Here is a 26,655-nt window from a genome sequence, read left to right as displayed (position 1 = left end):
TAGGCCCTTAGAAATTCCATAGCTCAGTGAGCTGTGCATCTTCCCTGTTGCAAGCTGTCATCTCTCAGATTCCAACACAAGATGTGGGGCCTTCTGCATATGCGTCTAGTGCTTCAGTGCATCAGGGATGGATGTGCTCAGATTTCCCACGAATGTGTGGAGTAGGGGCCTTGCCAGGCCTCTGGGACTCTATGGCCCTGTGAGTTCTGACTGTACTTTCTATTGGTTCCAACCTCACTGAACACAGTATCCCATGTGGGCAGCATGCAGAGAAGGCGATTTGCTCCCTGGGCCTGTCAGTCTACACTGTGTGAAGGGAAATGGGGCTTTTGTGAGTTCTCAAGTGAATCCAGTGGCCCATTGTCTGGGCCCAGCTCTGAACAGAACTCCACCAGTGCAGCGAGAACAGGGGCGGCTGGGAAGGGCCGGATGTATTCCCAGCCAGGGCTGAAGGCACTACTCATTTCAGAAACACCCTGTTAAGCAGGATCAAGAACACAAAGTGAGAGGAGAGGGGAGAGAGTAGGAACAAGGAGGGAGGAGGCAGAGGGAGGAGGTGTGAGTAGTGAGGAAGAAGGAAAGAGGAGTGTGAAGGGCCAGGAGGAGGTAGGTGAGGGCCAGGAGGAAGCGTACTCACAGCAGGTAAGTGGAGCTGCTTGTCAGGAACCTTCAGGCCCTAGGGATAGAGCCCGAGCTCTAAGGAGACATGTTTCTCCCAGGGACACCCTGGCATGCTCAGTCAGATTCATAAAGGGAGTTGGTAGGGAGGTCGAGAGAGAAGTAGGGTGAGCCCACCAGGGAGGTAGCAGCCCTCTTCCCTCACCTGTGCTGCTCAGACCATGCGGAGCATGTGAGCTCAACAGTAGATGCTTCCTGGTCAGAAAACAGCACAGATAAGGAGGTGGGGGATGGAAGAAGAGCTGCTGGAACCCAGGTGTGGGGACAGGGGAAGAAAAACTTAGAACGGTCTGTTCTCATTATAATCTGAACGGCTGCTATGGAGAAAGGGGAGCCGTTGGTTTTGTGGGGGCCCTTTCAGGAGTACAGGGCTAAAGAAAGGAAGTCCCAAGAAGCCAGGCTTCTGACCATTGGGACCATCTGATAAGAAAACGGCCAGCTGGAAAAGTGCCTCATTTTTGGTGGTATGCAAGCATAAACTGAATGATAGGTGGTGCTATATCCGAGGCCTAAGCTTGGGTAGAGGAATGTATCAACCTTCTGGAGCTTTTTAAACCTTGACAGGTTCTGAATTGAGAGTAGTGCTCGGATCTGGGGCCTAATACCCTGCTACATTTTGATAAGAAATGATGTGAGTGGGCAGATGAAGTCTGGACCAATCATCATGTTCAACCTGGAAGACAGGGAACAGAGCTCCAGATATTGAAGCCAGTGAACCTGATCTTTTTTCAGTTCAAAAGAAAGAGAACTGCGGGTATCCTTTTTTTCCCTGATGCCTGTTCTTTTAGCCAGAAAACCAAGATAGGGAGTCAAGTGGCTCCAACCCCTCAAGGAAACCTTTGCCCCCTACCCAGCAGGGAGAACGCAAGGCCAAGTTGATGAACAACTCTGCCCTTGAGCTTCCTGCATTGAAAAGGGAGCATTGACTTCAAGGTGTCCCCCACTGCCCATTGTTAAGAGACCAGGAGCTGCATTTCAGCTTCTATCCAGGTGATAACCTCAGTCCAGAAAGGCCCAGAGTGATCAGTCTAACCCCATCCACTGTCTATCATGGGAGACTGTCCAGGCTCAGCATTCCAATGGCACAGCCAAGCCTAAAGCCTAGATTGGGGGTCTCATGTCTATTCCCTCTGACAAACTGATGTGTAGAGGGCCTTACTTCTCTACATATCACTTTAGCTGCTTGTCAGGTAAGAATAATTCTATGAAATGTATCCTCTGTAGCTAGGAGTGCTGTCCCAAGGCCTGAGGTATCCACATAATGATGGAGAACTCGTCTAGTCACCAAAGCTGCCAACTCAAAGCCTTGGTCACTGTGGGTGTGACAGCCCATGCCCTGGGTGGTTTTAGGCCCAGATCAGATGCTCACACCCTGAGACGGAGGGCAGCCAGAGCCTGGGCAGTGGGAGCCTGGCCACCAGGCCTGCTTGCCCCTAGCTATGGGAACCCAGCGGGACTACTCTCAGGCCAAAAAGGGAGCCTTGCCTGGAACTTCAAATCCCTCTGGAATCATCTCTGCATGGAGGCATGCACTGCAAGAGTTTTGCAAGGCTTGGGGAAGACAGTCATGGCATTGAGACTATTTGGGATCTCAAGAAATGCTGGATGCCAGGAGCTGGTCAATGCTATTGATGGGGAACACACATAAAAGTCTTCCCAGGCTCTCTCCAGATGTCCTGGTGATGATAGAGAGGCTTTAGGAGTGTGATAACAGGCAGGGCTGGAAGAGTGTTCCCTGACAAGGAGATGAGGAGTGACAGAACAGGGGCAGAGTGATAAAAAGCAGAGGGATTGGGACCTGCACTGAGTGGTGCAGGAGTCATCAGGAGTCCTCTTGGAGGAAGAGTGACTGGGTCTCTACCTTGCTACCTGCGGCCTCTGAGCCTCCAGACCTGCTGCACACAGCAGGGCTGGGCCTGTCACCCGCTCCCCAGTGATGGCTGTGTGTTGCCAACGTGTGAGGTGCCCATGGAGAAAAGTGACGTCACTGGTATTGCTTTCACAAACTCCACAGGCCACTGGGCCAGGAAACCAGAGAGGGGAACACAGAACACTGACCCTAAAGAACTGGGTGCCAGAGGGGATGGGCTTCATCTTCGGGGCAGAAGGAGAGCAAGGTTAGGTGGACAGGTGGGCTTTAGAGGGGGCAAGAAGGACCACACTGGCCGGAGACAGCAGGAGGGCTTGAGTGGGGTGCAAACTCATGATTGGATGAGGATAGATTCTACCAGGGGAACCTGGGGGGTGAGTTTCGGGAGCTACAGTAGGCCAGCCTGGCTCTCTGGAGAGGGAAGGGTGGCCCTCTAAGTGTGGGGGTTATGTGGAGGGCAGTGAGGCAGGACATGAAGGTCTTATGCAAGGAGAACAGTGCCAAGGGGTGGTGGCAACTGAAGTGTGGCATTGCTGAGGATAACAGACACTTGGAAGAGGACAGTAGCATACAGTGTTAGCACCTGGTGGGAGGTGCACTGTGGAGCAGCTTTCAGGGGTCACTCAAGCTCTGGTGGCCCTTGGGGACTCAGCAGCCCCAATCTGCTCCAGGATGTGTCCAGGTGAATGCCACAGTCTGCCTGGCCAGCCCCCACCCCTTCCTTTTCCAACTGGTTGCTCCTTACCTGGAACATCCCCTAAGCCCTTACTATAACCATCCCCCACCCAGAGACCAATGGCTTTCTCTGGCTCTTGACAGTGCATACAGGGGCTCTTGGGGCACAGCCCAGTGCCAGTGACATCTGAGAGTCACTGTGCCACAGATCAATTCGGGATGAGGGTTCAGGAGGGTCTGGAAGCGGAAGCAGACAGCAGCATGCTCTTTTGATTAACGAGCCCGGGACACCATCCATCACCAGCCTTCATTAGGGCCGCAGACAGTCATTTTGCATGGGTGTACAGGTTCTCCTCCCCACTCTTCTTCAGGGTGATTGATGCCCACCTGGGTGCCCACAACTCTCAGAAAGTGGTAAGCGCTCTCTCCTTGTGCCCACGAGGAGAGGGAGGCAGCAGCTTATTATGCATGGTTTTTACCATGTGCCACTGGTGCCAACTCATGGTTCTGCCACAGTGGCAGGGGCAACAGATTTAATCTTCCTTAGTATTCATGGCCCTGGAAGACTGAAAAACACCAGGCTTCTCAATTTTAATAGGTCTTTGACTCTCCTCACGAAAATGTGAATAGGTAAACCACTGAGCAGCAGTGGGAACCTGGCCAGGCCTGCACCATCAGTGTTGGGGTGTTGATTTGAATGGTGTTCCTGAACCACTGCATCCCTGTGTGGTTCTCTTTTCTCTTGCTGCCACTTCACTTACCTCTTTCTCTCTCTGCTGCTGGATTGGGCAGGAATGTCCACGTTGTTGTCAGGGAGGAATCTGGGAAGGAGTTTGGCTGCAGGTCTGGTTAAAGGCCTGGGAGTCGGTGGGGCTGGCAGCGGTCACATCCAGGCCAGAGGGCAGCCTCGGCCGGCTGCTCTGCCTGTGCCCACTCTCACGATCTGGCCAGTTTGGCTTCTGCCTGCAGATGTTGAATGCTGGAGCATGGTCTGGAGATCCCCAGCCAGGGGTGGTGAGACAATTTTTTCGTTGGTTCTCTGGCTGTGGCCTATTTTCAGATTTAGGAGGGATACAGGTGGATCTGAGGGATTCTCATAAAGGATGAGAGATTAAGATAATGAGAATTGGAAAGGGAACCGAGATTGAAGGAAAGGAAGAAATCTAGGAAACAAAGCCTGTGGTTATTTGGAGCTCGTACCTGCAAAAGAAGGCTTGCGGTCTCCCCTTCTCCCTGTTCCTGTGTTTAGTCTCTTACTCTCTTGTTGGAGAGCAGCTGCCAGTCCTTGTGCCACCTGGTCCCTTCCCCATCAATGAACATAAGGAGAGGAGAAGTTTGCTAAGGGCGGCCCCAGGCTGCACTCGGTGGAGGTGAGCACACAGAAGGAGCTCAGGGAGAACGATCTCCCGAGGGCAGAGCACAGCGCCGAGCTTCCCCCTCCAGTGGGGCAGGAGTGCTACGGGGATCCTTTCACTGTAAAGAACGGACCCACCAGGCCTGATCCATCAGGAAGATTAGTGGCATGTCATCTAGAAGGTTAGCAGGAAAGACTGTGGTCATCCTGCCTTCGTTCCGATGCACTACTTTGACCTTGGCCCCTTGGGAAAACTCAAAGCATAGTGGGGTTGCTTGCTGACCCCCTTCCCAAAGGCTAGGGATGCGAGGAGAGACTCTTGTTCCAAGTTCTTGGTGGCCTCACCAGAGGGAACACTCTCTGGTGGCACATGAGACAGTAGATAGGAGAGGACCCGACTGCTCAGTGCCACCATGGGGAGGGGTTTAGAGCGGGAGTACGGGCAGCACTGGCTTTGGGAGTGGCCATTCATCCAGAGCACAGGCAGGGACTGGAGCCCCTAAAACTCTAGCCTCGTGTCCTCTGCCAGAGCACCAGGACACTGAGAGAAGTGCTGAACCCAAGAAAAGGGCTGTACTACTTCTTGGGCCCGAATGTGTGTCTGGAGGTGGGGGGACCATGTGGCTATCTGGGCTCCCTCTTATTGGCCTTCCCCATTGCTTCAGACCCGCTGGGGCCATCCATACAAGGCCCAGCAGGGCCTCGGGAGCAGCTCACAGGACAGGAATTTAATGCTCTTGCTGAGGCTGTGGCCCCATCCCGAATCCCCCACACACAGTGGGATGGAGGAAGCTACAACAAGTATCTCTGTCTGTGGTTGGGCAGAGGTAGCTGAGGAGAAATTGGAGTGTGGCTGGAGGACTAAGTGTAGCTTCTCAATCAGTTGAGGCTACCAGGGCTGGGTAGAGCCAAAACTCCTCCTTCAAAGTGGACCTGAGGGTTGAAGACTCACAGGTTCCAGCTAAGGACCTCAGGCCCCTCAGAGACTCTGCCAGGTCCAAACATGGAATGTAACAATGACTACTATTTCAGTACCAACTATGGCTTGACAGAGGCTGCAGGAAGTGCTTGGTGAATGATAGTTCATTGGCTCCTCACAAATGTCTTGTGACATTGGTGCTATTAACTTCATTTAATGGATGGCTGGACTTGAGCCTTAGGGGTCTCAGTGGCTTGCTCAAGGTTGTACAACTGCAAAGCAGTGCAGCTGGGATTCACACTCAGGTCTATCTGATTCAAGCCCATTGTGATCAGGACTTGGCTACTCTGGCAGGTGGTTGCCTCCTTTCAGGCAATGCTGCTGGACATGACAGGAACAGGCACAGGAGATGTGGCTACCTTGGGCTACTAACCTGAGCCCTGAGCATCACCAGGGCCCTGACAGAAACACATGGCACAGTCCAAAGAGGTGATCGAGGAAAGATTAATGAAGAACTGTTTATCAAGGTTTGCATAGAGTTTTTAAAAAAAGGTAACAAGAATAATAAAACACTTTGAGAGGACTAGCTACAGTGAAAGGACTAGTAACATACCACCCTAGGCCATGTTACTGGAAAGGGGCTGGAGGAGAGGGCCACCACCTTCTGCAGCTTGGCAGGGAGAAGCTGTCCATAGCCCTGGGGCTCCCATGGGGAGGGGGCCCAGTCAATGTGGTCTATAAAGGCCTGTCTCCCGGGACAGAGTAGAGTGGGAAAGGGTGGCACTGGATCTGGAGGAACAAATGAAGACTGCCTTTTACCTGCTAGAATGGGTGTCTTTGAAGGAGGCACCTGGCCTTCTTTGTGTCTGTATTTCCCAAGCATCTAACATGGGGCCTGAGAATATGCTGGAGAAAGCCCAGTAGCCTTTTTTTCCTGGCATTCCATCCTCCTACTATGGGTTGAATTGTGTCCACCCCAGAAAGGATACACTGAAGTCCTAATCCCCTGTACCTCACAATGTGACCTTATTTGGAAATAGGGTCATTGTGGATATAATTGGTTAGGACAAGGTCATACTAAAATAGGGTGAGCCCCTAATACAACATGATCGGTGTCCTTGTAAGAGGTGAACACAGGCTCACAGAGAGAATGCTGTGTGGTGAGAGTGGCAGAAACTGGAATGATGCAGCTGCAAACCAGGGAACGTCAAGGACTGTCAGCAAACCACCAGCATCTGGGAGGATGCAAGGAAGGCTTCTCTCCGATAGTTACAGGGGGAACATGGCCCTGCTAGCACCTTGAATTTGGACTTCTAACTGCCAGAACTTTGGGATGATTCATTTGTTGTTCTAAGCCACCTAGGATTGTGGTTCTATAACTGAAAATGCAGGTTTGGCTGCCTGCCACAATGGAAGTCAAACTTGTGAGACAGGTGCTAGTGCATAAGGAGAGGTTTATTCAGGTTCTGTGGCTGGGGAGAATGGTGGACTCCTGTCTCAAGACCATCTCATCTTCTTGCTCAAGCCTGTGCTTCTTCTAGGAATAGGAAGGAGAGGGCTTGTTCCCTATCTAATTAGCTTGCTAGCTTTTGGAGCACTCAGGTCCTGTCCATTCATCTTTCTAACTTGTGGCGTGCTCAGTGTGAGACGCTCCCCCTGTGCCATCTTGGATAATGGGGGAGATTCTCTGGCCCTCCCTGACTGTCTATGGTAACAGTTCTTTGTTATAGCAGCCCCCAGAAACTAATATACCTCCTAAAGCCATTTCCATCTTTTATTAGTGAAAAGCATTTTCAGGGTACAAGTGTATAGATTGTGAGGTCACCATGGGACGCATCTGGGCCTGGGGATTCAGCGGGTAGAGGGTCCACCCCAGCTCTAGAGGCTCTGTTTGGTTTCTTGCCCTGTTGCTTAGAGGCCACTCTCAGAACAGGGACATAGTGACCCTCTGAGACCAGAGAGGCAAGAGATCCTCACAAGCCACATACCAAGTCTGAGGCTGAGCCAGACAGAGAAAGCAGTGCCTCTGAGGCTGATTCCCTGCCCTTCCCAGCTCCTCAGATGAACAGGTCATGTCCTGTCCCCATGCTCTGGTCAGTTCCCTGAGAGCCTTGCTTGGCAGAGCCCTGGGAGGGAGGGACATCAGCACCATGTCTCTGGGCCTTCCTGCTCGTTCATGGGCTGTGCCAAGACCAGATCTAGAGCCGTCTCAAGTCCTTACAGCACATTTCTATGCTAAGAGCCATCTAAGCTGTAGCTTCTTTCTATTTACGATAATTAATTGCACCTTGGAAAATAAAATAAACAGAAGGAGAAGGGTGTGGTGGGGAGGACTGTGTTGATCTGCGTGTTCTTTAAAAAAAGCAAATTTCACAGTTTGTATTTGTAATCTCAGTGCCTGTTCCGACTCATTCAGCCAGTCAGTCATTCAGCAGATGGGTTAGACTGGCTCATTCAGTTTACTCAGGCTTTTTTCTCTTCCCCACCGGCCATTATTACACATCAATCAATGGAGACATATAATAATAGCTCTCTTCGCCTAGCATTTTACACTTGGCAAAGACAGTAAATAAATGTTGGCCCAGTGAGTGTTTTTAAGAATATACAGAGCATCTTTCTGGGCATGGTCTCACTGGCTCATGGATGTGGGAGAGAATGCCTCTATCTGTGAAGATCAGGCTTTGACACTTAGATATAATAATTCGATCTGCTCATCAGGTGTGGCGCTGGGCCTTAAACATCGGTTTCCAGAGCTGATTGAGCATTTGTGCTATGTGAGGCATCTGGTTGAGCTGTAAGGAATAGAAGTCATAGCTCTGCCTCTCAAGGTACTTACAATGTCCATGAGGAGGAAAGATTGAAAACAAACTTTCAGGTAGCTAGGAGGAAGAAGGCATTCCAGGCAGGGTGATCTGCACGAGCACATGTGGGGACGTGGGAAATGGGTTTCCCTTGGGGACTGGAAGATCAATTTGAAAAACGTGGGCTTGGTCAGAAGGTTCACAAAGGCCAGCAGTTTCCAGTGTATTGTGGAGTTAGTGGAGAGACTTAGAGCATCTGAAGTTAGGGGAGTGAGACATGAAGGAAGAGGTGCTTTTAAAAGACTGGTGACATTTCTGTTGCTGAATTTATGTCTTCTAAAATAGCATAGTAATAGGAAGCGCATCTGTAACCCAGTCTCCCCAGCCCTGCCTGCTCCTTGCCTTCTAGCCTGTGTGCTCATGGTGCCCTTTTCCTGGGCCGAAGCACTGTTTCTAAAGTTGCACCAGTGGGGCCCCTACAGTGCTGTTTCCTGCTTTGTGTTTTATTGCTGACATTCCAAATGCTGTTACATTGTCTTCATAACATTTCAGGAGCAGGGACGTGAATGTGCTTGCCTGCTGGTTCTGGTGTTCGCACATTCTAGATAATGCTGTAATGAACATCTTTATGTTATAGAATGGTTTTTTTTTCTTTTTCCTTTGAATTATTTCCTTTGGACAAATTCTGGGGGGTAAAATCACTGGGCGTTCAGAGGGCTTTGCTTATGCGGCTACGTGGCTTTTGAACCACTTCCACTGGCATCAGAGATGACCATGGCATCTGCATGGAGGATGGTTCGGATGGAGATTTCTGCTGAGACACCAGTTAGGAGGGTGTCACTGTGGTCCCAATGCACAGAAGGGAAGCCCTGGACTCATATAGGGTGTGCAGAAAGTAAAAAAATGTGCAAAAAAAGAGTCATGGTGGTGTGGAGGATGATCTGGTAAGAGACTAAGGGTGGACAAGGAATCTAACTAAGCAAAGTGCCTCTGCGTTCCACACTGGGCTCCAGGGAAGGGCGGTAGGAAGAGCTGATATAGAGAGATGATTTAAGAGGTGTGGACACATGGGATGGGATGTGAAAGGCTCACATGGAATGCTTTCTCACTTCAACATTTTGTAGCTGCTCTGAGCCCAGGCCCCAGCCATGTCAGAATGTGGGACACTGAGGCTGGCTGGTGCCCTTAACAGTTCACACTCAACTCATGCCACCCCCAATCCCAGAGCTGGCAAAGCCTCTCCCTCCCATGGTTCAGGGGGCAACCTGAGGCTAGTTCAGAAGGGCAAGGCTGAGGTTACAGGGAGCCCGGCCTGTGCCAGCAGTAGGAGACCTGGGCATAGTGTGAAGCTGGGGCTTAGAAGTCCTTGACTCTGGGACCCTGTCTGAAGGACTGAGGATGGAGAGGGCTGCAGACCCCCTGAGGAGTCATGTGGGTATCATTCAGGAGTTGCCCAGTGCTCAGGGCATATGGAGACAAGACACAACCTCCAGGAAAAGTGGGGGAAGAGCTCCATGAGGCCCCTGCAGTGAGGCTGGGCTGGAGTACTTGGCAGGCTGCTGTGAGGGCCAGAGTGGGGCCAAGGGGTCAGGATGCCATTGGAGCCTGAGGTGGTGGCTGGAGGATGTGTGTTCCAGGAGGTACTTGGGGCTCACCATGCTGAATCCAAGTCTGGAGGGTGAAACCATTCTGCCCAGGAAGGTGGCAGACCTCACCATTGTCAGGGGAGCCCAGCACACCCTGGGCACCAGCACACTCTGGCTTTGAGAGTAGGGGGACTATCTTATGCATATTTCATTCCTGCCAATATGGGCTTGGTCTTAAGGCAGGTGAGTGTGTGTGTGTGCATGAGTGAGAAAGGGGTGGTCTGTGCACTTCCATCAATCATTGGCTAGGAAAGGAAGGGGGAAGTACCAGCTGCATGCCAGGATCTGTACACCTGTCATTTTACTCAGTGTTCATAACTGTCCCTGGGATCCCCACTTCCTGCCATTCACTGAGGCTATAATTGTAGATTTATTTGCATGGCTATATGATGAATTTCTGCTTCTCTGCTTGCCTGCAAGCTCCCTGAGGGCTGGATGTCTGTTCTCTGCTCTGTCTGCAGGCCTGCACAGTGTCCTCTCTGCCTGAGAGTAACTCAGAGCCCCTTTACGCCACTGCATTTCATTGAGCCCGACACCTTGTGAAGGCGGGTGTGGCGTCTAGGCTTCAGGACTTCTGAGGCCACGAGGGCAGCACAGGGTGATGATGGCATGGCAGCATGGGTCCTTCCCTGCGTGGAAGGTCCCCAGACTTGCTTTGTCAAACACCCATGAGGCACTGCCGAGAGTCCTGGGAGCCCCGATTCCATCTGTACATGTTGTTGTGTATTGTTACCACAGTGCAAGGACATTGTAAATATTTTCAGCTGAATGTCTGAATAATGCCTCTTCCAAAAGAATGGCAGAGCTGTAAGGAGAGGGTTTATTTATCCCTGTTTCACTTTGATGGGTATCTGATTCATCCCAAATATCAGCTCATCCCAAGGTGCCGATCCAGACGGAAATAGGAAGCCCCTGTAGAGCCAGGTAGCAGCTGCTTCTTCCCCTTCTCACGGGGCTCAGACCTACCCCCACCACCTGGACCCCCAGGTGCCGTCCCCCTGTGGCTGGAAGGGATATTCTGAGGGTTTCCACATCAAACCCACTGCAGGGAAATTGTTCCCTGGGAAAATGGGGCCTCTCTGCCAGGCTTCTCGGGTTCTTGCCAGTCCAGGCAGCTCTTGACAGAAGCCCCCTTCTGCCTCCCCGGTGGCCTCCCATCCTCTGCTGCTCACTGACTCCCACCTCATTCCTGTCAGCCCATCTCTGCCCCTTCCTTTGTTGCCTCTGCCATCTCTGTTATCTTTTCTTGAGAGCCAGGTGGAGCTCTTCATTCTACCTTCCCCACCACTGCCCATCCCAGGCCAGGAGACCACAGGCCTCTATCTCCCTTTGCCTGCCCGCACCGTGATTTTCCCTATTGGGATGAGCCCACTTATTCTCCTCATGCAGAAGAACCATGTCCTTTCCCTTGAGTTTTTCAGTCTCCTTCTTAAGGGCTCAGCCAGAATAGGATGTCAAGTGTGACTTTGCTTCTTGTTCCCCCCAGGACTTGATGGTGAGTTTCTCTCTGGCACCCAGCGCTCTGAATCACTGCTGTATTATCCCCTGGTCTTTACAACAATGCAAGGTAGACAAGATATCATTAGAAGTCTAATATCATTGATTCTGGTAGATATCTTATAAGCAGCTTACAGTACCACAATTAGATTATTTTCATAGTTAAGGAAACTGAAGCTTGGAGTGACTGAGTAATAATAGTAATAACATGGGTTTTGTCTCAGTACTTTGTCTCTGGCAGTGCCCACACAGTCCTCCTGTGTTCTACTTACTAAGATCTAGGCCCAGTCTGAAGATGAGGAGGGAGGGGAGGGATGCACACACACACATGCAGAGAGAGAGAGAGAAGGAGAGCGAGGGGAGGAGAGGTGAGAAGAGGGAAGATTGTCCCGAAGTAGTGGAAGTGGGACCTGCCCCCGTCTGCCCACATCAGTGTCCTCTCTCCACTCCACGTGTGTGTGCCCCGCCAGCTCTCCTCCTGTGGACAGTGAGTACGTGCCCTCAGAGGGGGAGGCCAGGCAGTGGGCGTGGGTCCCGGAGTCCTGTCCCCTGTAGACATTGGATGTGACAGCAACACATGCACCTCCAGCTGGTTTGGTCCCCATGCCACTGTTTGAGAGCAGAAGTGATGGTAAATATTTAATTGTGCTTCCACCATAACTTTCTGCCAGAACTCTCAATATGCTTTGTAAATGCAAATGAGTGCTCCCTTCCTCTCTGGGGAAATGTAAACCTCCTCAAATCACTTTTATGCAGCCCCCACCTGAGTGCAATGCCATAATCAGAAGCTCTCTGTGCCAGGAAAGAAATTGCCCTTAATCATATCGAGTGGATGGTTTACAATTTGTGGTCTCTGTCTCCACGCGGGCAGGATGTGGAGAAGCAGATTCCTCCTGGCGCAACTTCTGTCCACTAGCATGGACGGAAAATGTTATTTAGAAACAAATTCAATTATAGCTCTTGAGCAGGTGACTATGAATATAATGAAGTCCTAGACTGTATTAATGGGATTAACAGAACAGACCCGTCTTTGGAAGATTTAGGAGTAAAGGCTGATTCTTATTTTTAATTTGGACTCTATTTTTCTAGCTGCCTGTGAACTTTTCCTCTTCACTGCTGCTTCAACGTGATCCTGAGGTTGAGGGGTGATGCATTATCCTGGGGGCTTTGGGGGCTTTTTAGCTTTATGAGCAAGGATTCCCCCCAGCCCCAGCGCCCCAGCTTCACAGCTGAGGGACTTGAAACCCAGGTCTGCCTGGCAGGCAGCATGCTAAGGTCTAAGGCTGTTGGCGTCAGGGAGGGATGGTCTGTGACCTGGTAGGAAGCACCATTCTGTGTCCTGGTCCCCAACACTGCCACATGGGTTCAGTGGCTCCTGCCTCAGGCCCACCTGGCAGAGGCATTTTAATCATGAAGATGAATTTCTTCAGAGCCTCGTGGAGTGTCTTCTGAGAAGTGTATTATGCAAATTTGGTGTGTCATTATGATCATTATTAGTGCTGTGAAGTGGAGATGAGGGGAGAGGGAGGGCTGCTCCATGCAGGGATCGGCCTCCCCAGCTGTCAGAAGAATCAGAGGAGAAAACAAACTCGAGAAGACTGTTCCACTGCTTGTGTTCCTTCAGATGTGCATGGGGTATGACTCTCAATCAAAACCCAGACTCAAGAGGGCAAGAAAGTGCAGCTTGCTTTATTCGCCTTACTTTCTTCGGTTGGCAGAGCGAAACCCAGTTGCACTGGGGTGGCAGAAATATCATCTAGGTCATAGGCAGGGTGTATAGTGTGAAGTTGTGGAGGTGGGTGCCTCCCTGGCCCTGCTGGCTCCTGCCCGCATGGGCACCCATCGAGATACCCTGTTATCCATCTGACCCTTGCTTACTGTTCATGAAGTCACCACTGGGTGGTTCTGGGCCCCCTTCATTAGACCTCAGTCAGGCTCTACGTCTCCATCTGTGTCACATCAGCCTGGTGGGGTCACTTGCTGCTACGTCACCACACCGGCATGCTGGACATCCAAGCCCCTGTCACCTCCATAGATTCCCACCACCATTTCTTCTCTGGGGCTGAGCACTGGGAGACAAGGGCAGAGGGAATCCCTTTTCTCAACACAGCTCCTCATTCATCGCTCCTACTTTCATTCCCTCGGTCCGGCCCAGCCGGTGGGTCTGTTCCCAAGCCTTTGATTTGTGCCCGGAGGCCTTCCTCTTCCTAAGGCACCAAGATTTTAGAGCCCTGCATCCGCATTCATATGGCACCGCTGTGTGAATTTAAAAAGGTGCCCCTTGGGAACAACTGGATGTCCACATGAAAACAAATTTATATTCGATTTATACCTTTCACCTTTTCCAAATATTAACTCAAAATAGATCATAGACTTATGTAAGAGAAAGATTTTTGTCACTTTTGGTTATGCAAAGATTTCTCAGATATGACACCAAACTGTAAAAAAAAAAAAGAATAAATTGGACTTCATCAAAATGTAAAACTTCTGTTTGTTGAAAGACATGGTGAAAAGAATGAAAAGTCAAGCCACAGAGTAGGAAAATATATTCACAAAGCATGTATCTGTTATGGGAATTGTATTCAGAATATATAAAGAACTCTCTAAATTCAATAAGAACACAAACCATCTAATTTAAAAATGGAAAAGTACTGGACATTTCACCCCCAACATATACAGATGGCAAATAAGTATGTGAAAAGATGTTTGATATTATTCATTGTTGAAGATGTGAAAATTAAAAGCACAGCGAGGTGTCACCACACACCTGTTAAAATGACCAACATTAAAAATGACGGTGCCAGCTGTGCTGAGGATGCGGAGCAGCTGGAACGCTCACACACTCTCCTGTGTCAGCCCCAAACGGGAAACAACAGTGTGTGGTAGACAAATCGTGGCGGACACATTGCAGTGTGTCTATGCGATGGAATACTACTCAGCAGTAAAAACAAATGAACTCTCGATACACAGACCATGGTACATCTAAAACAATTGTGCTGAGTGAAAGAAAACAGAAAAAACCCCAGTATATACTACATGATTCAATTTATATAAAATTCTAGAAAATGCCAATTAATCTATATTGACAAAAAGCAGATCTGTCATTGCCTGGGGACAGCAAGAGGGCAAGGCATGGACAGGGGAGAAGGAGGGATTACGAAGGGACAAGGAAACTTCTGGAAATGATGGATGTATTTATCATCTTGCTTTTGGTGATGGTTTCATGAGTGTAAATGTCTGTCAGAACGTATCAAATTGTATACCTTAATTATGTGCAGTTTACTGTATTTCATTTCTACCTTAATAAAGCTGTTAAAAAACAAAGAGGCTGTTGGGTTTGCTGATTAGGAGCTGATGAGCAGTCTTTGGGGGCAGTTTCTGTTGAGCGGTAGGATGGTCAGTGGTAGACTGAAAAGAAAGAGAAAAGTGCCTTGTTCTAGGACATGTACTGCTACCTCCCGAAAATGAGTGCAATAAACAGCAACTCTGTGATCTCTGTGTAGAGATCTTGGCGTGTGTACTGTAGCCAGCCCGATGCTCCCAGGAGTCAGGGTGTCTGTCTTTCACTTCATGGCCAGAGGGATTGGTAAGCAGGAAGCAGGCTGCTAAGGTCTGACATGTGCATTTGTGTTCTGGGTGAGGACTTTGCCAAAGCTGTGTGAGCCCCCAGCAGAGTTTTGGGGAAGGGGGTCAGCTTGTATCTGGGCCCAGAGGACAAAGGGACCTGCAGGAGGGCCCGGTCTTGGGAGAGTGATTGGAGCCAGAGGAGGGAAATCCACTTTCTTGTGGAGAACAGTTGAGATAAGGGCGTCAGCAACATGGATGCCCAAAGTGGGGGCACAGTAGGGGAGGGCAGGGCAGACAGGCAAGGCTGAGGAGCAGCCCAGTGGGGAGGAACAGGAGAGAAAGAGGTGGCCCATGACGTCCCAAGGAAGAAATGGAACTTGGCTATTGGATCTACATGACCCTGGAAGAGACTTTAGGTAAATTGTTGAGGGAAGAATCCGTGTCTGAGGGGTAAAGAGGTGGGTAGATAGATGACTTCATCCCACACAAGTGGCCGGAGGTCATTCGGGGCAGGAGCAGCAGACTTGGCAACAGGAGAGACCTGAGGTCTGCGTCCAGCTCTGCTGTGAGCTGCATCACGGAGGCAGACTTCCCAGAGGGACCCAAGGCTTCTAGCACGGACGTTTGTGGTAGTAATAACTTCATGAACATAAAGGCCACTGTCCAGCAATCCTTCTGACTCACCAGATTTTCTCTGTTTGATCCACAGAAACTTTAATGGACACCAGGACGGCTACTGCAGAGCTGGGCTGGACAGCCAATCCCACGTCAGGGGTAAGTGTCAGACCCTCCCTCCTCCAATCCTGCTGGGTAGTCCTGGGCCTGCAGGATGGCTGCAGGAGCAGTGCCAGCCTAAGGCCGCACCTCTGAGGGGTGGAATATAGGTGTGAATGGCTGGGTCCCCTGCCCATCCACAAAAAGGCAGCACCGGGGCCCTCAGGCCTGAGCTGTCCCCTGATATGGTGATGCAGACCATCTCTTGACAAAATCCTTCAGGGAGCTGGCTCTCTGGTGACTAGGGTCATGCCCTTGTGGGAATGGGGGCAGTGGCTGCCAATAGCTGGGCACTCAGGCCAGTGATGCTAGGGCGGGTCAGAGGTCTGAGATGCCCACAGGGCTGCTGAGAGGACAAGAACATGAGGAGGAGCTGGAGTTCAGAAAGGCCAGGTTCTGTTCACCTAGAGCTTGCCTTAGAGAGATGTTCTTTTTTTTAAAAAAATATTTTATTTATTTATTTTTCGAGAGAGGGGAAGGGGAAGGAGAAAGAGTGGGAGAGAAATATCAATGTATGGTTGCCTCTCATGCGTCCTCTGCTGGGAATTGGCCTGCAACCCAGGCATGTGCCCTGACTGGGAATCGAACTGCGATACTCTGGTTCGCAGGCCCGCACTCAATCCACTGAGCCACGCCAGCCAGGGCCGGAGAGATGTTCTTGATTCAATTGTTCCGTGTTCATGCACCTGGACAGACTCTATAGCTACAAAAATGGAACAGCCTTGAGGAGCTCATGGCCTCCTGTGGGGACAACCAGGTTAACAAATAAGCTGAAGCACATCTCTGCTCTGTGGCAGTGGATAGATTAACAGGCAGGTGTGGGCACAGGTGTGGGCACAGGTGTGGGCACAGAGCTGGGAGTGAGAAACTTCAGAGGAAGACGAGGAAGTAGTGAGGAGGTAGTGGACAGGTAGTGAGCAGCAGGAGGGTCAGGCCAGCCCTCAGCCTGGGTTTTGTAGAATGAGACTGATGATGGTGAATGGGGAATCGGCAAAGATATCCCAAGTAGGAGGAATAGTTGACTAAAGGGATGGAGTCGTGAAAAGACAAAAGAGAGAAGAGTTTGTGAGTCTGGGACATGGCAGAGTGTGGACAGCGCTGAGTGGGCTGGGTGCATATCATTGGAAGGTGGCATGTAGGGAAGGCTTGTGACTGCCATTGGGTTTAATCCTGAAGGTAATGAAGAGGTCCTGGGAAGGAGAATAAGATAGTCTCGCTTGCTGATAAGATTGTGGAGAACAGTTGTGATAAAAGCATTTAAGAAGCTCTTTCAGTTGTCTTGTGTGGGTCAGAAGAGCCTAATTAAAATGCCACACTCAGAGGGCAGTTTGAGTGAAGTTAAGGGGGACACATTGGCAGCATTTGGCAAAGGATGGACTGTCAGGGGAGAGGGAGGAGGTGGAGATGGAGTTCAGGTGTCGGCATGGGTGACTGGCTAACTGCATGGCTTCATCACAAAGGGAGGGGGCTGGGGGGATGAGCGGGCTTTTCATCCCAGCGGAAGAGTGAAGTTGGCTGGGGCAGGGTGACCCGGGCTTTGTCATCTGTCGTCACACCTCCTCTCTCCTTCCCTGCCTTTGGTAACTTCTGCCCAGGATCAAGGTTTGCTTTGTACTCAGCAGTATATACATCATGTCCCGACAGATCTAGTTCTACTGTAGGGACAGCTTTAACTGGGCCATTAAGGTCGCAGGGCAGCCCTGCTCTCACCTGTGCACTCTCTCCTGGGCTCTCGACAGAAAGCCCAGCAACATTTACAGAAACACACTGCCCCAGGTACAAGCCCTGGGGTGGAAGGGCAGGGACCAGGATGAGCTGGTGTTTCCCAGAGGTGTGGGGTGGGGCAGAGGAAACCCTGCTGGGAACACTGGGCAGCTAGGGAGCCCTTCCTGCTTCTCCTGGGGACTCCACTCGGAGCTGGTCAGAGTTGGCAACTTCTCAGGTTGCCTGGATATTAAGATCTTGCTACTCTTTTACAAATGTACTGTTTGAAGGCTTGAATGTTTTCACAGGCATTGGCATGATTTATGATTATTAGTTTTCCCCATGATGTTTGTAAACACCACTTGTCTTCTTTAAATTTCTGATCTTCTTTCCCAAGGAAGATTGTCCTTTAGGAAAACATCGAAGGTCAAGTGATGCCCTTTAGAGACAGCAGCTGGCTGGGTTGCTCTCTGCCTACTCCCTCCCTCCCCCCAATTCCCTTGGCACCCCCACCCCCACTGCTGGTTAGCAGTCACTGCTCAGCAACCCTTCCCCAACATTCTAGGTCTCACTCTCCTCTCTGGAACGTAAAGCCAGTTTTGCTCCTGGCATCCTATGCAGCTTCAGAACCTTTCTGGCAGGTAGTGAGCAGCAGGAGGGTCAGGCCAGCCCTCAGCCTGGGTCGAGAGGGGGGATCAGAACTCTGATTCCATCCCAAGCCCTCTCCCCATCTCCCTCCATTCTCATCCTGGACAGTTGCCTTTGATTCTGTGAATATAAGAGTGGCTCCCAAGTTTGTGTCCCTTGCTGAGGCTCACATATCCAGCTGCCACATCTCTCAGTGGATGCTGATATGCATATTACTTTCATGTAGTAGTGGTTCAGGAAGGCGCAAGCAGAAGTCACCTTCCTCTCATTCTCCCTTCCTTACAGCCTGGGCTCCATCTGAGCATGTTATAAAGACCAGAAACCACTGCCATCCTTGACTCTTCCTTTATCATCTTCAGGCCTTGTTGTACTTGGCCCGTCCTCAGGAATGCCTCTGCTGCATCGCTGACCACATTGGGTCCCCATCACAGGTCTTCTGGAGGCTGGAGAGCTGTTCTCTGTAGCACTTTTCACAGTTCCAAGCTTACATATCTGTGTGTTCATATCAGACTCATTTCTTTCTCTCCCCCCACCACCCTTTGGCTATGCTGTAACCTCCAAGGTGTCTAGGACTCTGCCTGTTTGTTCACCCTTGGAAACTCCTTCACTACATGACACTACATGACAATGTGTATTTGTTGAAAGTTTCTGATGTGGGTCATTCTTGAAGACGGGGAATCCAGGAGGAGGAACACGTTTGGGCGGGAAGAGGCTGAGTTCAGTTGGACCTGTTGAGTTTGAAGTGGTTTGGGGGCACCTGCAGAGAGGGGTGCTGTCAGCATCTGACTCGTGAGCAGCAAGATGAGAAGGCAGCCCCACAGCAGAGGGAGGGGGCCTGTGACCGCAGTCGCCCGGGGAGTGTCTGGAGGGAGAAGAGCTGACCCGAGCTTTGGGTGGATAACCTGCATTGAAGTGTCACATACAGAGAAAAGAGCCTGAAAAGGGGACTGAGAAGGGATGAGGACTGAGAGGCAGGAGAAAACCAAGAGGTGGGCCTCTCACAGAAGCCAAGGGACGAGAGTGTTAAGGGGGATGAAGGGACAGAAGTGGCAAATGCTGCTGGCATTAAATGTCTCCACTGGGCTTAGTTTCCAAAGACCCTGTTGATGACTCACTTGGAGGATTTCAGAAGGCACAGGAGTAGGACAGAAAGCAGAGTTGAAGGGTCAGTGGGGAGGTGAGGAGGTGGAGACAGCAGTTTGCGAAGGGAGGGAAGACAGCACCTGGGAGATGAGAAGGAGGGACTGGGAGGAGCTGTGGGCGCATTTGCCTTCCTGGGGCAGGGCCTCCTCTCCCGCTGAACTAGCAGGACAGACAGAAGGTGCCTACAGAGAGATGGCAGTACTCAGGTGTGGTGATAAAGCCATAAAACAGAAAATTCTTTCAGCCTCTTCTCTTTGAAGTTGGAAGCGAGGTTCAGGGAGTGAGGAGTGCAGTCTTAGGTTTTAGGAGGGTGGACAAGGTTTGCAGTAGCAGCTGCTGTTGCAGAGGTGGAGAGGGGCTGGCACGATCAGGAGTATGGCTGGGGGACGGGCCTCGCCGTGACTGCAGGCTCCCTTCCGCCGTCTGTTCTGTACCTGGAGCACGAGTGGCAGCGGGATCATCCTCGGTTGCAAGAAGGGGGGGCCCGGAGGGATAAGGGGCTGAGGATACTGGTGAGAGGAGGTTGGCTTCTTGTATCATGGGATCTACTCAGCAAGAAGAGTGAAGCCAGGTGGGGCTGACCATTGTGACAAAAGACAGGGCCCAGACAGAGTCCTAGCGAGACTGGAGGAGGACAGAGGCTGTGGCCTTGAGTCAGCTCATGGATTTAAAACCCACAGAGTACTTTTGAGTAATGAGGAGGTCTGGAAAGTGGTGTCAGGGTCAGGCATTTGAGACACCAGGAGGCTGGTTGGGTGGTCCATGTCCTCCTGGGACCCAGCTGGGGGAGGAAATGGAACTCCCCATCCCAGATGGTCCCCAGCAGTTGGGATCCCATGTGTTCATGCTTAAGACGGAGAGGGTGGGTATGCATTGTTCTGGTAGCCTGGGCATTCCCAGAGAACTGGGCTTGCTTTGTCCCTAATTCCTCCAGGGGGCCAGCTGTACCCTGCGCATAGTGCGGGGCCTGTGAAGTGGGCTCCCCTGAGGGAGAGGCCTGGGGCTCCTTCTGTTATGCGGCTCATTGGGTGGGGCGTCTCTAGTGCTGTGCTTGAGAACTGCCAGGTATGAGAAAGGGGTTGGATGCCCACCCACACGTAGCCCACAAACTGTTTTCAGTTATATTGCTGGGAAGTGGATCATAACATTGCATGTGGAAAACAAAGTATTTATGCTCAAATGCAAAATGCTGCTTTATAATCTAATTGCTGTTTTAATTTAGAGCCTTTTGATTTAACCTGAATCAGAGGCCATGTGGTGGGCAGAGAGAGAAAGTCACAAAGACATCTAGGAAGTAGCAAATGCCAGGGAGGGGCTGAGCTCCCACCAAAAGGCACCCTGGGGACCCTCCCTGGTGCCCCTGGTGACTTCTCCCTTGGGCTGGCTTCAGTTAACTCTCACAAATCTTCGCTTTCAGTCCTGCTGTAAAAGGTCACCTGACCTTCATGTTGCAGGAGTTCTGGGGCGTGGTGGGGGGGTGTTTAGCGAGGATCCTTGGTGAACACTCGGTTCCAGGACCAGGTGTGGGCAGCACACTGTGAGCTGTAGTCTTTAGGGTTGCAGGGTCCCCTCTCAACAGTCTGCCCTAGTTTCTAAATGCTGTCTGGCCTTCTCCAACTCGTCCTTTTCCCTGACCCTCCCTCCCCGCATCACTTTCTGTCCCTCAGGTGTCTGCTCTGTGCTCATCTCCTGGGGAGCCCCTCCTGGAGACTCCATCTCACCAGGGCTCTGGTGGGTGCCCTCTTCCTAAAGCCCAGAGGGTTTGGTGCCCACTTCTAACATACTGTTCATCTCTCACACGTTGATGTATGGTCTCTACCACTGGCCAGAGAATGGAGCAGCACCATTGCAGTGCCCCCAGTACCGGCCCAGCAGAGGACAGGTTCCAGTAAAAGTTTGTTGTCTAAATAAATGAGGAAGGGCCAGAAAAATGTGAACCTTCTCTGTATTTTCAACCAGGGTTCTGAACTTAGGAGATGTTCAATTTAGGTTTATCGTAGCCCAATAAAATGTTTATTGTAGACCTCTCAACACCAAAGTAGTTATCAGTATCTTTTTAAAGAGCTTAATTGTGTAAATAGAGCCACCTTGCCTGAGATCAGCATGATAAAGGAGACCGGGATACCCACCAGAAGGTTCCAGGTACTTTCTGACACTGGCTGTGATGGATTAGAAAGGCGAGCCTAGGTCTGCCAATAGTGAGGTTTTTCAACTTCCTTATTGGAAATTCAAACCCAACGTTCTTTTACTTTCCAAGAGTTTTGCACAGGCTCACTGGCTTTTGCCATCTGGGCCACCAATGGTCTGGGTGTGTATAGGTTTCTGTGTCTGTGGGACATGTGACTGAAGTGTAAACATCTACCTGAGTCATCTTCAAAGAGTGCTCCATGGGCTTCCAGACTCCAGTGCCACCTGTGCTGCCCTTTGGAACCACCTTCACGTCCCGTGACAGAGTCTGTTCACTACTTTATTACTGGCAAGTCTTCCTCATGGGAAGTGGGATTTGAGAGAGGAAAAACAGAAAAGGAATCCAGAGCCAAGCCTGAGGATCCTTTAGGATGAGCAAGCTGTGCGTGTGTGTATCTGTGCTTTTGTGTGTTTCTGTATGTGTGTGTGTGCATATCTGGGTGTGTGTATGTGTGTATATGTATGTGTGCACATGGGATGTTAAATGAGCTGATTTCAACTTATGCCTCAGTAGGCAGTTCCCAGAGTTCTGGAAATATCTTAAATGATGGGAAGATTACTGGACTAAGTGGAGAGCTTCCAGAGGAGGCCACTGTGAAGGGAACAAGCCCATTGGAATGTCTGTGTCTGGTAAATTACCTTCCAACACAAGGGGCATGCGTGCCCACGAGAGCAGCCGCACTGGGCCTTACGGTACAGCCACCAGTCGCTGTCCATGTGTGGACCCTCCTGGCCACTTGGCTGTCATCCCTGCTGTCTCCTCTCTCCCTGCCTGTCGGGTCCTCCAGGCACCCTCGCCAGCTGCCCACATCGTGGGAACAAGGAAAGCACGTTCATGAGAGAAATCCACTCTAATAACATGCCATTTGTTCCAAGGCCAAGCAAACTCCATTGGAATTTATCTGGTCTGATGGGTGAGGAGTTGATGGAGGGGAGTGAAGGCTCCAGGTCTTGTATCAGATGAACCCGAGCCCATCCCAGCTCCGTAGCTTCCTGGTTGTGTGATCGTGGGCCGCCACCCAGACTCTTTCACCCCTCTGCTCAGTGGGTGAGGATGGACACTGTTTAGTATGAAACAATGTGGGGGAAAAGTTTTCCTCAGTAAACACTTGGGGAGTGTTAGCATAGTACTAATCCTCTGGAGGGCTAGATTTCCTCTTTTCTTCCTTTGATGACTCAATCATGCTAATTAAGATAGCAAAGTATAAGCTGAATTAGGCAAATCCAAGAGAAATTTAGGTCTGGGCAAAATGATTTTGTGAATTGAGTTTTACATACAGTATTTGAGTTTCAGGCCACGCCAGGGGCAGGCAGACAAAAAGAGACCGTGCTGGTCATCCTCCCTCAGACTGGTACTGCTGCCTGTGACTTGGGAGCTTTTGTCCATTCAGGTCGTGGATTACTGGGAGCTACACTTTTGTTTCACTCAGAGCTTTCTGGTGGCCAGGTGCCGAAAAGCACAACTCAGTCTTCAAGGAGGCATCCTGACCTCTGTAACTGACTGGTACAGGGGCTGATTGATGGGCTGCATGTGTTGGCTGGTCTAGATCCTTAGGACCCATCTCCTTCTCTGCATCCCCACTCTTTTTCTCTCTGTCTTTTCCCATCCTCTTTCTCCTCTCCCTACGCCATGATGGTGGCTCCTTGCTGAGCCTCCTCTTCGTCACAAGAAATCTACACCCAGCTCCACCCCTTACAACCCCCTTCATCCATATTCCTGGGGAAGAACAAACACCTTCTTCCGGTGCCCCCCACAGAAGCCCTGGAATTAGCTCTGAGCAGACCTACCCGACCCACTGGGCTGGAATCCCATCCCAACTCTGATCCAGGAAAAACAAAGTGCTGGTCAGTACTCCCAGGTCCCTTGCTGTGTGGGGCCCATTGCAATCCTTGGGACTGACGGGTGGAAAGGAGAGTTTCCCAGAAGGAATCGGGGTAAAGGTACCAGAAAGATAAATAGATGGTAGGTAGAGAAAATGAAAGCCTAACTCTGTATCACAGGCCCTAAGTGCCATGCATGCAGTAATCCTTATCATGGCCCTACTTCATAGGTGAGGAAACTAAGGCACAGGGCAGCTCTCCAATTATCCACAATCACATGGCTAGAAAGTGGCAGTGGTGACATTTAGCCCCCTGCAGGCTGCTCTCCTGCTGACGACCATGCTGTACCATCTTTCCCGATGAAATCCTGCTCACCAGTCTCTCCAGAGGGTGACTCCAGAAGAACTCCTGGGAACTGCTGTGGGCTCCTCGCATTCAGGCTCAGGATATGAAACCTGTGTTCTCGTGGTACAAGATAGGGAGGTATCCTTTTCTGGAGCTGTCTCCACTGACAGGCCCTGCCTCCCAGCCAGCGGGCCTCTGACCTCCCCGCCCTCCCTCGTCCCCTTCCCTCCCCTTCCCTCTTCAGGTAAACCCCTGAGAGAAGTCAGAGCTCCCCACCCTGGGCCTCCCACCCACTCTATCTTTTCTCTCACTACCAAAAGGCCTGTAATTAGGAAACATTAGCAGGCTCAAAACAGCTTTCATACCTGAAACATCCTCTGTAATTGCACTCAGCAGTGCTCTTCCCTGGCTATTAATGTCACTTTTATGAAGCAATGAGGAACAAAACACCCTGAGGCACTTAAAACATTTTTCATATAATACTCATCTTTTAGGAATGGAAGTTTAAAATCACCGGCCTGACAGAGACTGTGACAGACAAAGCACGGGGGACTCAGGATGAGAGCCATGGAGGCAGGGCCCTGGGGAGATGGAAGGTGGTCCCTGAGGTTCAGACAGTGTTCTGGGAGGACCGTGGTGACCTTGGGGCCCCTTGGCTGGCACTGGGTGAATCTCCAGGGGTGGAGAGGTGGGCCAGGTGAGCAGCTAGGGCACCATTTGCCTGGCCTCCTTGTTTATAGTTGCTATCGCAAAGGGCTTTTATGTGAGATATTTTTGTGGGCATCTGTGTGCCTCTAATGGAGAGATGAATGGAATGTTACAGATGACCAGTGTCGTTGGGTAGCATGTTAATGATTATATTGGTTACAGAAATGTGTTGGGTATGACTGTGCACGCTCATGTGCGTGTGTGTATATGGTGGGGGGTGGTATGGGTAGAAGGGTGAGAGACTGATGGAGGTCCAGGTGCTTCCCCCGATTGCTGTATTAAAGAATTTTGGGAGTTGTAGTGGTTCACCAGAATCTTACTCTCTGGCAGATTTATTTTTCTTGTGCTTGGAAATGGCTCACAGACTGATACATCTGCAGAACAGAAAATATTTGTGTCCATAGAGTCTGGGAGAGAACCCCAGAGGTCACCCATTTGTCTGGACGGAGAAGTGTCTTTCCTCTTCTCCAAAACTTTCCCCAGGAAGGCAGTGCCCCTACTACAGCCCTTATGCAAACCCTGGAAACCTTTCTTCCACTGGGAGGTGAGCCCGTGGACCCACTGCCTGGTAACAGTTTTTCTGAAGTTGAAGGTGGAAGGGGCTCTCAGGGCCAGGGAAGGAAATGGGGCTCCTGACGGTGGAACCCGGATGCAGCCAGGTTGGTCAGCAGGAGCTCGTTGCCCTGACATCTGAGCCCATAACTCCCTTACACTGGTTGCCTTGGTGAGGGAAAGAAATATACTAGTGGGGAAGACGAAGTATTAGAAGGAAGGTAAGGCAGAGTTAAGAGGCCTAGAGAAGATGGAGGGGAGGAAAACAGAGAAAGAAAGGGGCGTCAAGGTGGGCAGACGACATACTGGGCAAAGACGTGTGGGGACCTTGAGACTGGGTCTGGATGGATTAGCCAGGCTTTGGATGATGCCTCTGGCCTTACCTCCAGTTACAGCAAAGGTATGGGAGTGATTTGGCCTAACCCTCACTGTACTTTGGTAGTATAAGGGAGCAAGCCCTGGGTTTAGGATCTAACGTCCTGGGCATATTTCAATTTCCTTCTAAGTTCTTTAACTTCTCTGAGTCATTTTCTGTCTCTATCACAAGGGTAATGTAAGATCTTATTTTTAGAGTGGCTGGCAGGATCAAAGTGTGTCCGCCTCCTTTGTGAACTCTACAGCTCAGTCAATACTGCTTGACCTGACTAGTACTAAGGTCGCAATGACTCTTGTTTGAGGGACTTACGTTGCATGGGATGAGGATGGGAACTGATTGAGGGGGACCCTGAGAACAAGATCGCATTCCGGCGAGTCCGTTAGGTTATGGCTCTTTCATGAATATCCTCAGAGGGCGCACCCTGTGATTAATAACAGTGTTGTTATTAATAATAGTGATAATTACTGCAACTACTAGTTACCAATAATTAAGTGGCAGCTGTTGACCAGGTACTGAATGTTACTTGTATTAACTCCCTGAATTCCCACCAGGCCCCTGCCAGCCAAGTGGTACTTGTCACTGTTTGCAGAGCAGACAGACCCTGAAATTTCGGATGATTATCCAAAATCACAGGACTGCTCGACAGTTTCACTGAGACTGACCCCAGACCTGTCTCACCACAGAGCTCACCCTTGCACCTCTGCCCCCAAAGAACTGTAAGGAAGGCATGTCACATATGGTGCTCAGAAGCCAGAGACCGGAGGCAAGGAGAAGCACGCTGGCATTACTAGAAAGGGTAGGTTTAAAGCCAAGTGCCAGTGAGTAGTGCACGTGTTAGGCATCCCATGAATTGTTTTTTGAAGCAAGCCTGCATGGGGGGAGGTGGAGGGGGTGCTTTGTGATGTGTGGGGTTTGGGGGCATAGAAGAACAGGTCCAGGTGAGCCTGGAGGAAGAAGCCCCACTCCCAGAGCAGGTGAGGCCTGGCCAGAGATCTTGAGAATGACTCAGAGGGCACCTGGAGGTGGCTGGCTTTGAGCAGTGATGGAAGAACCTGCAGGTTGGCTCCCATCCATCCCCAGGCCTTGGCAAATGTTTAGGAAGTGAAGGCTCCTAAGAAGGGAGAGACATGAAGTGGCCCCAGTGAAATGCTTTGTCCCATCCAATGGCCTCAGCATCAGTTCTGATGAGCCAGCCTATCCTCCATTTGAGGTGCTCCTCTGCTGATACAAATGGGGGTGTTAGTCATGGCAGGTCCTCATCTCCACGTGCACCATCCTATTTGCCACTCTTTCTGGTGGAGACAGTCACGCCCAACACATCTTGCCATGTCGCAAAGGACATGAAAGGTGTTGGAGTCATGATTCAAACATATCTTACTGATTGGGAACT

The 26,655-nt window shown here is 50.7% G+C and overlaps 1 protein-coding gene across 4 annotated transcripts in view; it reads left to right on the top strand.

Annotated features, from left to right (window-relative positions):
• Nucleotides 1-26,655, top strand: part of EPHB1 (EPH receptor B1) — a 419,448-nt gene that overhangs the window by 112,298 nt on the left and 280,495 nt on the right. For all 4 annotated transcript variants that reach the window (XM_037143852.2, XM_037143853.2, XM_037143850.2 and 1 more), the window contains exon 2: nucleotides 15,717-15,781. In XM_037143852.2, the coding sequence (XP_036999747.1) occupies nucleotides 15,717-15,781 (65 nt within the window). The remainder of the gene's footprint in view (nucleotides 1-15,716; nucleotides 15,782-26,655) is intronic.

This window comes from Artibeus jamaicensis, unplaced genomic scaffold (assembly GCF_021234435.1).
Source record: "Artibeus jamaicensis isolate MK-2021 breed Jamaican fruit bat unplaced genomic scaffold, CSHL_Jam_final contig_519, whole genome shotgun sequence".
NCBI classification, from domain to species: Eukaryota; Metazoa; Chordata; class Mammalia; order Chiroptera; family Phyllostomidae; genus Artibeus; species Artibeus jamaicensis.
Note: the sequence above shows the minus strand (reverse complement) of the source record. Positions and strands in the feature narration are given on the sequence as shown.